General features: G+C 38.8%; 1 protein-coding gene across 1 annotated transcript in view; it reads left to right on the forward strand.

Moving 5' to 3' along the window:
* TBX20 (T-box transcription factor 20) overlaps positions 1 to 8,797 on the forward strand; it is a gene marked incomplete at both ends in the record, with an annotated part of 34,345 nt that extends 25,548 nt beyond the window's left edge. Inside the window, 2 exons of the mRNA XM_080340519.1 lie at positions 4,407 to 4,516; positions 8,457 to 8,797. Coding sequence (XP_080196645.1) covers positions 4,407 to 4,516; positions 8,457 to 8,797 — 451 coding nt within the window. The remainder of the gene's footprint in view (positions 1 to 4,406; positions 4,517 to 8,456) is intronic.
* Between the last annotated feature and the right edge of the window lie 3,683 nt (positions 8,798 to 12,480).

A 12,480-nucleotide genomic window follows, 5' to 3' on the forward strand; every position in this document is an offset into this window, starting at 1 on the left:
ACCTCGGTTGACAGTAAAAGTAACTGAGCATCCTCATGCAGGGCTTTGCTCCTCAGCTGCTTCCCAAGTCAGCTCTGTTTTCTGCCATATCCCCATTCATATCCATGGCAAGATCTTTGGTTTAGTCTATAAAGTGTCAGTAAATCATTTATCAGCCACATCAGGATCTTCCTTTCTACTTTTGATCCTCTGAGACTATTCTGCATGTACAGGGCATTGTTAACTAAACAAGGCTGAAGATTCAGCTTAGAGCTGCAAGACACAAAGCATCCCTGGCTGGAAGTTTATCTTTGGCATCAGTTGCTGGCAGAGGCAAGAGGGAAATGTTGAGTTGAGAGGTTAAAACCTGCAGAATGGCAAGATGTTCTCTGTGTACCCTAAAACCTTGCAAAGTTATAAATTCTCCCAACCTTTCATTTCTTTGGTTTCCTGGTCCAAAACTTCCTGGTTTATTTCTTGCATAAAGGAGATAAGCGCTCCATTTATAATAAGCACAGGTTTCTTTACAGGGCTGGGCTCAAGGTGTGCTTCTGTCAGAATGCGGATTGTTGGGATCAGCCTAAGCTCCTTTTCTATATTACCTTTATTCGCATTTATCCTGCCTCAGTGTCTTCCTTGTGGATGTCCTAGCCAATATGAGCTGTGTGGTTTTTTGTTGTGGGTTTTTTTTTTTTTCCCTCTTTATTTGGCACATGGTTCCTTTTTCTCTTTGTCATACAGCTTCAGCCCCTAACTTGCTCTTCTCCAGCCTGTCATCTGTTACTACTATCCAGTTGTGCACAAAGCACAGCTTAACCATAGTGATAAGTCATGCCTGAGTGTGTGCTTTTCTCCTCCTCTGCGTATTTACAAGATAACTGTGAGTTGAAGAGCAATCTGGAAGACTGAAAATTGTTGTTAGATCACACAAAATAATTTGACAGAAAGACCTCTTTCCTTTATCCAACTGGCAGCTTGTCTCTCAAAACAAAGTTTATCGCCAATTTATTGCTAACAGAAGAAACTGTGGAGTTCAAAGACACATTAAAAGGTAAAATTTGTTAGGTCAAAGTATTAGAAAACAAGTGTCTGATCACAAACTGAGTGACAGAAGTACAGAAGTTGAGCACAGAGTAACTGGAAGTCACTTTGTTGTTCAGCCAGGTTACTGTGGATCAGCTCTGAAGAAAACTGAAGGAAAGCTTTAAAAAAAATTCCACCGTACTCTTCACTTGCTAATTATTTTTGTTGAGCAGAATCATAAATGGCAAATGTTGATTTGTTGTTCAGTAATCTATAAAATTTTCCATAAATCCTTTGAACCACTTTGAGATACCTGAAGGTGTTGCATACAGAACCACAAAGCCAGGGGTTTAAATTAATGAGTCTTTCCGCCTTCTCCTATTATAATTATTATACTTTAAAAGTACTTCATTGGCACACTTTACAGGCCACTATGTTCTGGATATCCTAAACAGTTCACACTTCCATAAACAGAGTTTTCAGGAAGATTTTGAGATTTAAATCCTTTTCACCATGGTTGAGTAAAAGGTATAAGCAGGAACCTGTGTTCTAGATTGCCAGCTTTGTTCCTCCATTTTGAACTAAATTTCACAGGCACTTAAATCTTCTTGTTAAGGTTTTGCTTCCTCCTACACATCTACTTTGGAGCGAGTCCTAAAGCACCCCTGTCTTCCAAGGGTGGAGATGTTTGGGGTCCTCTTTCCAATCTGTGTAGGAAACTCCACAAGTTTCTATAGATTAGATGAGTTGAAACTCCTTTCTTCTCTGAGAAGACTTGATCTCTGAGACTTGTTCTCTGAGCATGAAATATTTGAGAATGGTGCAGATGCCACCACCCTTTTCCTTTTAAACACAAATAAATAGCAAGAAAGGTTATCCCTTAATTTGCAATTAGGTCACTTGTTCGGGACCTGAGTGTAGACTTCAGCTCTTGTTTTGTTATATGGAAGAAACAGTGCTTTGTGGGATAACTGAGTTATGCTTCATAAGTAGAGAAAATACACTACTTCTGCTTTTCTTTGTTTCCTTTTGCACACTTAGGTGGTTTCCTGCTCAGTCTTTTGCATTTTGTATGTCTGCTCGGAGGTTTATATACAGCTTATGTTGCATGTAGGAAGAAGTGTGTCCACCTGAAGGCTGTGGGTACCTAAATTCTTAATTTCTGTGCTGTGCACTCATCATGTGAACCACAGCCTCACCCTCTAAAATTAAAAATTAGCAGGCGTGTTGTGATTATAGTGTAAACCACTAACATGTTTAGGCTAGATAAGCATATACAGTTTGGAATATCAAATCCCAGCTGCACAAAAGGAACAGCTTTTGTGAAATGAGTTGCTATCCCTGATCCAAGTTTCTTTGTTAGACCATTCCCTCTGCCATAAAAACCTTTGCTTCTTGTGCCAATGAATGAGATTAATCTTCTAAAACATGTGGCATGCTACCTGCAACATTACAACATAAAAATTAAATAAATAAATGTACCACATAGTTTCCTGGTTTCAAACCTTGCAGAATCAAGGTTCACTAAGAAGTCATCTCTCTTTTTCCTTTAAAAGAAGACAACCACACAGAATAATAGAGTTCTCTGTCTAGCATACAAACCCATCTGGAAAGAATTTAGTTTGCAATAATTGTGGGCATTTGATTTAGCTTTAAATCCCTGTAGGTAATTCAAAACTAAATTTATTGGGGTGAGTTTATTCCCAAACCACCTTTGGATCCAATGTTTTTGAGATGAATTTGGCCCACTGCACTAAAACTAGAGCCTGCATTGTTTCTGTTACATCAGGATATTATTACATACTGTAATGTCTGTCATTATAAGCAGACCTTATAGAAATAAAGTCAACAGAGACAATACAGCCAATCACCTGAACCACATTTATTTTTCGGACCTTTGAAGATAAGTAATTCTTTGCTTGTTAATATGTTTATAGACTGGTATCTATATCATTCAGACAACACAAGTCTGTTTCATTATTCATTTATTCTGTACTCATCTGAGATAGCCTTTTTGGTTAAATAAAATTCTTTGCATTTTACATTCTTCTTCTTAAAAAAAAAGTTTCAAGAGGCATTCAGCACATAATGTAAACAATGCCATCTGTCTTTTTCTTTGTAGAATCTTCTCTGAGATAGCTCCGATATGCCTACTGTTTTCAATCACTTAAAAGGCAATAATTCAATTATATCATCCTCTATGTAGGAACTGCCATTGCTTTCAGTCCACTTCCAGTCCTGACACAAGTAAATCACTTTGATAAGATCCCCTTTTTATTCTTTTTTTTTTTTTTTTTTCCTGAGGAGACTAGCATAAGTAATGATGCCAGTGATAGACCAAGGACAAAATGACCATAATGGGCTTTCTGTAGGAAAGGAAAACATGTGCCATTGTGATTTATCATGTTGCTTGGAAAATTTTTTTCCTTGGAATTTCTGCAACAGCCAGAGTCTCCAAACAAAGGGCACCAGCAAGTATAAATGGCCAAATGGCCAAATTCAGATAAGACCTTCTCCAAGCAGCAGATTTAAACAGCTATTGCTACCTAGATTTCTTAAATTAGGACAGAAGGTCAAAGCCATTTTGAAATGTGCCTTGGTCGTGTTCATCTTTGGTATAATGCCATCCACTTACATGGAAATGCGCTGGGAATGTGTAAGGTTGGATCTTCCTTACAAACTGCTATGGCTTATCGTGCAGATACGCTTTCCTTCTATTTAAAAATTGTTTGGGTGACTTCAGTGCTTTGTGCCACCAGCGACAAAGGGGCCTGGCGGACACGTCTAACCTCCCAGAATAGACGTGGCACGAGATTGGTAGAATCTGTAGACTTCCTGCTACAAACTGGCCTCAGCCCTGATGCTGAGAGAGCATGGTTAGAGCTGAGCTGTCTCTGCACACATCTATTAATATCTCTTGCCCCTAATTTCAGAAAAAATTGGAGAACACCCAATGAGGTGATCAGGTGTGATGCAAAAGCTTGTTTGAAAGGAGCTGGACCACAGGTGTCTCTTTGAACCCACATTGGTCACTCAGCATGAAAAACCCAGAGGTTGTATTTTCAAATTTGTGAAGAGTGCTGGTCTTATATTCCTTGCCTGAGACCACATTCAGGAAACACAGTGTAAAGTGTACTTTACTCTGTCTGCTGAAGAAACAGTACCACAGAGGTAAGAGGCGATCAACAAGGTCAAAACACCACAGGTCAAAACACCACAGGCCAAACTCAGAATTTCCGAGTGACATGCTATGAGGTAATCCTTTTGTCAAGTAATTTTGGAGAGTCTGTGTGAGAAGGCTGTGATCTGGACAGGGAAAAGGCAGCATGCTCATTGTATTTAACTTAATGAATTAGGAGGCTGTTTAGGGTGTTATTGATACAGTAGGTTTTTTCCTTTCACAGAGAAAGTGTGGAGAGCCTTATCCAAAAGCATTCCTATGCCCGATCCCCCATTCGAACCTATGGAGGAGAAGATGATCTCGGAGATGACAGCCAAGTGACACAAAGCAGAGGTAGGAAAATATGCTCATGAGGTAAACTTGGGGACCTAGTTATGCTTGAGAAATGGAGTACCATAGCATTTCTCTGGTGCATCTCTCTGCTATGAAGTCCTATAATGAAGAAGAATACTTGTTACTTTATGGCTCTTCCAGATATCTGATATGCCTACAGCACTGGTGCGGGTGGGTCAGCAGGAAGCTCTAGAGATGCCTATGCAGTCTTCGCCATCAGAAGAGAACTATCTCTACTTCCTCTTTAAAAGGGTTGAAAAATAGGCAACTTCATTACTGTGGTGCTGAGAACAAGTTAACACTCCTCATCCCTTGGAAGGACTTACTAACTGGGGCTTGGCACCACTTGTAAACTACTGTGTAGATGTGTCATTTTTTTGCCCCTTCAGCCTTCTGTGAACAGAGGATTTGGTTCTGCCCATCTTCACCAAGGCTGCTGTTAACCTGCTTTGTTTCTACAGGAAGAAAAGTCTATTGCTTCCTGAAAATTGATGTTTAATTTTTATATCTTGGTCTCTAAAATGTGCTTTTCCTGCTGAGGCAAATACTCTCAAATGTTTTATCGAATGACTTGTCTACTTTAGCAATCACAAAAGCAGTAGCAGAGTTGTTCTTTGTTGGGATACTCACTGGACAAACTGCATCTGTCATAGTCTGCCTCTGGAAACAGATCTTAAACCCATCTTGTGGGATTGCTGACTAGCATAAACTCATGTTGCATTATACTTTGCATGTTGACTTCATGACCTGCCTGATATGCAACAGCCACTTGAAGTAAAGCAGTTCTATCTGCCTTTCGACTGGCAGTGCCCTTGTCTTGTCCTCCAACTTCATACAGTGTTGCTAAGATAAGAGCATTATTTCTGGTAATAAGCTCTTTGGACTTGTGCAGGGAAAACACACTTATTTTTAACCATGAGTTGCTCACAATGCAAAATGTGTTTAGGTGAGCTTGTTCATACATGTCTATTCCAAGAGCAGTTCCTTAGATTGTGAAGTTTCTAGAGAAACTCCTCAGCTGGTATGATGCCATCCTTTCACATACTTCTGGGGGATTACCTCACTTCATATCAGCTTAGATCCTAGGCCAGTTATTGCTGAAGAGAATGTTAAATTTTCCCTTGCCAGACTTGCCCACAGCAAGGTACCTTCTCTCCGAGAACTAAATTTCTCTCTAGTATGATATCCTCTTTTGGGAATGACGAAGTGAACGAGGTTAACCTCAGTATGACAACTGGCCTTCAGAGCCTTTCTCTTCTGAATATAATCCTGAGGAAGGTCTCAGAGGATGTAGTAGGTTATTAAAATTAATTTTATGTATAATATATAGAGGGTACAGTTCTGAATTTGTTTGCAATATGGCAAATGAATAAGTGAGGAAGATGATGAGTTGTAGTAACTACCTCTTTTCTAATCTGGGAGCCGTGTGCTAACATAGGGCATGATTGTTCTGAGCAACCAGAGTCATGCACAGAGGTTAAAACATACTGCTCTTGCAAATTAATACCTTGTACTGCCTTCACTCCCTAGGTCTAGTGGCCTTAAATAAGAAAAAGTCCTCTAAGATACGAGGAGAGAAATAATGGTATTATCAAAACTCCATGGACATTTTTATTTATTCTGATGCATTTGAAAACTATCTTGCATGCAAAATTGAGGAATGTTCTTCCATATGTATGAGAATTAACAACTAAATACAAACTGTGCGGTATATGTTTTAAGGTCTCTGAAGCCTCAGCTGCCTCAGAATTACTACTACAGCGTATATCCTTGGTGCTGGCAAACACGGCAGACATTTTTGAGTACTAAGTTGCAATTAGAGACCATCACAGTTTGAGAAAGAAACGGCCCTTTTGGAGGTTACTCATGAGAAGGAATCATGTACTTTGTTCTATGTAGAACAAAGAAGGTCTATCACAGCTATTTATTTCTAACTACAACCAGAGCATTCTCTTCTCAGTCAATTTCAGCCATCTAAAGATGGAAGTGGCTAACCTTCAGTAGCATATTTATCACAAGAAGTCTTTTTTCCAAATGAATTAACAGATAATAAATAAATAAATAAATCAAAATTAAAGTCTTCATTGCATAATGTCTGGATGTCTGTGCTCCAGCATCCACACAAAGGATTCATGGTAGCCACCTGGAACAGAGCCAAACATAAACCTTCTTATCAAATCCAGGTTCACATCCCTCTTTTCCTGTAGTGCAATCATGCTGAGATATCCCCTGATTTGTAAAGGGGTTTGATTTGGTCTCTGAGTACAGTGTTACAGTTTGGCTCTGGATTGTGACTTCCCAGCAGCTGGGATTTGGTTCAGTGGTGGGGTCATGATTTGGTTCAATTTCATTTCTACTGCTGAACTGACACAATTTCTCTTTCCTGTTACTGGGCCATTTTACTTGTTTCATTAACCTGAGGAGGAATTATTCAAGAGTAGCTCTCTTTCTGATTTGAGAATATATCACTAAAGAGATTTATGATTTTTTAAAATCAATAATTTGCATTGTTTTATTGTGTTTGCTCATCGTTTTGTTTTTTGGAGTATGTGGCTACAACATATATAATTCCAATAAATTTACCTTGGCAGATAGATGTCTTAGTATTTTTTCTTCTCACAATTTGGATGAACCTATCTTCTGTAATCAGATTTATGAAACTAATACCTGTCTTTTTTTTTTTTTCTCAAAATGTTATGCAATACTGGCTTGAAATTATATTTTGCCAAATATTCTTGCCAGTAAATTTATTTCTTAAAGGAAGAAACATTTTCTCAATGGACAAAGTTGGACAAGAAGGAAAATAGAGAAGGGGCATGAGTTGAATTACTGTTTGAATAGGAATAAAAAAATAAGAGTTTATAGGATATTCTTGTATTCCCTGTTTCTAGAAATCAGACATCTGATGATGACCAGATGCATAGAGGAAATGCAGAGGTGAAGGGCAACATGACCACTAGATTATTTGAAAATGACCATGTATAATTGTCAAAACAAATTATGCATTGGTTTCCCCAAAATTTTACTGTCAAAATCAAATAAGTAATTAGTTCTAATTTAAATATACCATTTTTCCTTTTCTTTTTTCCTCCCCTCCCCCCCCCCCCCCCCCCCCCCCCATTTTTCAGTCTTCAGAGAAAAAATGTTTTAAAGAGGTGCAAGATTTGTGAAAACAGTTTTTTGGAATTTTTGAGATTAAAAAAAATAGCAAAGAAACCACTTCCTTTTCAAAAGTAGATAATTACCCTGGGAGCAAGTTTTAAATATTTTTGTGCTCTCCACTTAAAGCCCCACACCTCTTACTATGATTTAGCATCAATGTTGTTTCTTAGAGCACTGTGCACAGTTGGAAAAATAACAATCATTTTGATGTTTTAGAATTTTTTGTTCTATATTTTGGAAAATGTCAAGTTGAGAGCAGTGTTGACAAGTTTTACTATGGCATGTATTAAAAACAAAATAACAACTTATAATGCAAATTGCGTTTTTCTACATTTTTGCCAGACTAGAATTTTAGAAAAAACTAAGTAAAAAAATGAGTAGTTCTACTGAGGATCTGATATAAAAAGCTACAAGCATGTCTTGGAAACAGATGTAATGCAGTGAGATTTCACATCAGAGATTTTTCAGTGTTTAGTGGTAGCATCATAAGGTTCTTCAGTGTTTAATAACAAAAATGTCCAATGTGCAAAACTGATTTTCCTCTTCAAGCCACTGCAATCAACTTCTTCAAATCAAATTTGTCTAAGATGCAGTGATAAGGACAGCAACAGGCAAATAAGAATAATATAAAGAAAGATAAGTCTTGATAAGTCTTTCCAATGACAACTTGTCATTAAAATTAGCCTTGCTGTGAAAGACTTCTTTTCTCTTTTTGCTATTTTTACCTGCTTTGTGTGCTGCAGTGCAAACATCAGGCATTCTTTCTCTTTGCTTGCAGGGTCAGCTTTTACAACATCTGATAACCTGTCCCTCAGTTCCTGGGTATCCTCCTCAACCAGTTTCCCTGGATTTCAGCATCCACAGTCTTTGAGTGCCCTGGGTACCAGCACTGCATCCATAGCTACTCCTATTCCTCATCCCATCCAAGGATCTCTGCCTCCATACAGTCGCCTGGGAATGCCTCTGACACCCTCTGCTATCGCCAGCTCCATGCAAGGTAGTGGCCCCACTTTCCCTTCCTTCCACATGCCGAGGTACCACCATTATTTTCAGCAGGGTCCTTATGCAGCCATCCAGGGACTGCGTCACTCCTCCGCAGTGATGACGCCGTTTGTATGACTGATGTAGGACAAGAGAAACGTGAGATTTTAAACACGCAGGTTTGGTATGAAAAAAATACAAGCGACCTTCCTGAAAGGCCTGTGGGAGGAGTGCTGAACCTTTAACAAACCAGCTAAGAAAATGCATTATGGATACAGATTCCTCCATTGAGGGATCACAAGAAGCGAGCATGCAGCTTGGAGCTGCTCACAGATCTATGTGTAACACAGCCGAAATGGATCCCAAAGTTCCCAGGATTCTTGGTCATGTGCAGCTTGTTCCAAAGGTGCATTATACCTAGTGGAAAGAGATTATGTTTATGCAGCAGTGTACAAATTAATTGTGTATAGATCTTTTTTCATATGCTAGAAGAATTCTGAAAAAGGCAATACTCTTATTCATCTTCATCTCTCCTTGTGACCAATATGCATCTAAACAGAAAAAAAGTATTGCTATATCTTTGAGCTTGTTTTAAGCTATCTCAGTATACATTTGCTGAGAATGGGACAAAGTGGAGAAGGCCACTGTCCTTCTTGAAAGACTGGGTTATATTCACCAAAAGCAGTATTTCTTAGTTGCTACTATAATCCCAAAGAGAAAATTATTAACAAGTCTTTCTTTCTTCATTTCTTTCATAAAACACTATTAGTTCAAAAAAAAAAAAAACTGTGTTTCAAGACTGTAGCAGTAATTATGTGTTCTACCCTTCAGTCTAAAAAAACAGTTTGTCCTATATCCTAGGAGGAGCAATTTAACTGTCTATTAAGATATGATGAAGGAAAATGTTGATTTGGGAAATTCTGTTACTTAAATTTAGAAACCCAAGATATCAAATCAATGCTTATTTGCTACTGTGCTTGCCACCAAAAACCTGTTTCTAGCTGCAAATGCATACCAAGATAACTGCATTTCAGGCTACATCAGTTTATAGACTCTAGATCACACTATAATCAATGGACTGGTATGAGTGGCATTGCATTATCCTTTTACTTTTTGTGATTTTCTTGGGTTTGATTATGGCTGTTGCTTTACAAGCTGTTTGGCCAGGAAAATGAGGGTTGTACTGTCTGTTTTTCCATGTACCAGTAGAACGGTGGAGTTTGCTTGGGAAAAGATCAGTGCAGAATTTCACATTTCTTTTTGTTGTTGTTGTTGTTCGTATCTGCCATTTCTGAGTTAGTAATTAGGGTTCTCTTTCAAAGTACTGTCCACTTTTTCTAGTACGTTATGCCTGAGGCAACAGAGGAACTGTAGAGGTGTGTGAAAAATGGACCTCTCTGCAGAGAGCCAGCATGAATCCTTTGCACTGCTGAAAAGAGAACCAGTGCCACGCTGGTTTTCTGTGTGGTGGGTGCCAGGATTTCACTGTAAGAAAGAAGTCAACACAGAGTTTCTGTGTAGAGTGGCATCCAAGTTATAGATGATAACACATCTACTGATAGAAAAGAACCAGCAGTCCAATCTCATATATTAAAGGTCTGTGTGAAGCTAGAACACAGAATGGAGAACAGACTTTTTTTTGGCACTATTCTCTTATACTTTTGACCAGTGTGTGTTGGTATCATATGGTAGGAAGCAGAGTGCAGATCACCGAGTCACCTACCTCCCATCTCTGTGAAGTGCAAGGCAAGTCACCTGCCTTTTTTTGTCCCATTTCCTTGTCTTACATGCCCCGTCACACAGAGCAATGACAATTTCCCAGGCTTTTCCCAGTTTCTACTGTAGGCTGGTACTTGCATCCTACAGATAAGGGCCATCTTTATGTATATCCCAGTAGCTCAATTGAAAATCTTGTCAAATTGGCCATTTCAATCACCTCAGCTATGTGCAGTATCATCCTAATTTCCCCTCACTCACTGTTAGACCTGCTGATGAAAAATGACCTGAGACAATTTGCAACTTCTGTGGTCTGTATGTGAACAAAACCACACTTTTATTTACAGTTTTTGAGTTCAGAGCTACTACAAGGAGTTGCACAGATGAATATAATAGGCCAAGCTCTGCAGTATTTGAATGGCTTAGAGTCAGATACCGAATTTGTCTTGATGTATCCAAACATCAGATTTTGCTCCAGGCTATATGATTCACCTGAAAAGTGCATGTTGCAAGGTCTCATCTACTTATGACTTGTTTTGATATAATTCCCCTTTTTTTTTCAGGAAATTAGGTGATACTGTCCCCACAACAATGTAACTCTCCAAGTACATATTTGATTCCACAGAAACAAAAAATTCAGGGGAGATTTGGAAGAAAATTTTAATCGCTCTCCTTCAGTTGCTTCACTTCTGTTAGAGTTCTATGAAGGTCCTACAACAAGATGCACTAAACCCTGTGGGAAAATTATGTTTCTTTCCTCTGTTTCCTTCTTCAGCTCCATTAACTTATCTGGAATTGCAAGTGATATGGCTAGGTTCAGAATTCAAGCCAGTAGCTTTAGTGCTGATACTTCCATCAGGAAATGGTCAAGTAAGCAGGCAGCTTTTACATGATTCCAGAAATAAGTTTCGAACAGGTAGGCTGATTTAGGCATGTTTTACAAGTCACATAAAGCCTGCTCATATGGTGACCTGTCCTTCCTTCATCAGGCACATTCAGAGAAGTAAACTGTATAATCTCTTTAGCCCTGTCCCAGTCCCTGTTCTGAAAACACCAGTGTTTGGCATACAGAAATGCCCTTGATACTGTTTCAGAGAAAATTCTTCAGGTTCTTCCTGGAGAATGAAACTGGCTTTTGACATAATTTACCAAAATATTAAATAAAAGACAAGTTCTTTTCACTATGAATAAAATGTGATTCATATCTGAAAAAAAAATATGGCAGTAGACTGTTCCTGTGAAAAACCACGATAAGGCCAATTCCTCATCCAAATTCTCTGTTATGAGTTTCATATTGTAGACAATGCAGAACTATCTGTCAAAATCCACAACTTGCTTTTTCCGGTCAGACGAACTCTCAGTGTGCTCATCCCTCCCTGTGCAGCTCTCTGTCATTCCTTTGCATCAGAAACCCACCAGGTTCCTCACTAACACAGAATCACTGGCAGATATCTATCAATGAAGGGAATGAAGGCAGCTTGTGACAGCCATCCCCAGGAATAAGGTCAATAGGTATATACAGTTCTTGCCTCCTCTTCTTTGCCCTCACAATCCTACCTCCGAAACCTATTGTGTAGAGTTGAGGTTGAAGGGATTAAGTTCACAAAGACCACGCAATGCCCAATGAAGAGGTCTTACCACCTCGCAAGGTTTCTTTTCCCTTGTCCCACTCACCTTCCTGTGGACAGGGAACAGCATGGGAGTGATTCCAGGGATTAAATTCCTGCCCCAATAAAGTCAGCTGCAAATTTCTTGACTGTAATGGAGACGGGATTTCATTCAGCATGGTCGCCTAAAAATAAAGTCTAAATGTAAGAACAGTGACTGTGGTGATAGCAACAGTATAGGAACTCCACAGAAAGGACTAAAACCCAACTACAAATCAGCTTTAGCATTGATTTTACAATTGGAAGAAAATGAATGTAAATTCATAATTAATTGGTTAAAGAGGGAAATAGTTGTGGTTTTTTTAAATATCTGTACTACTTTGACAATAACTCAGTAATTTATTTAAGGAATTGCTGTACTGTTGTCAAAATTATATCACTTTCAGGACAGAACATCTGTTGCTGGTAGATGCTCTAGGAATGCCAAATATAATCTAG

The sequence above is a fragment of the Nesoenas mayeri genome, assembly GCF_963082525.1.
Source record: "Nesoenas mayeri genome assembly, chromosome: 2".
NCBI lineage: Eukaryota > Metazoa > Chordata > Aves > Columbiformes > Columbidae > Nesoenas > Nesoenas mayeri.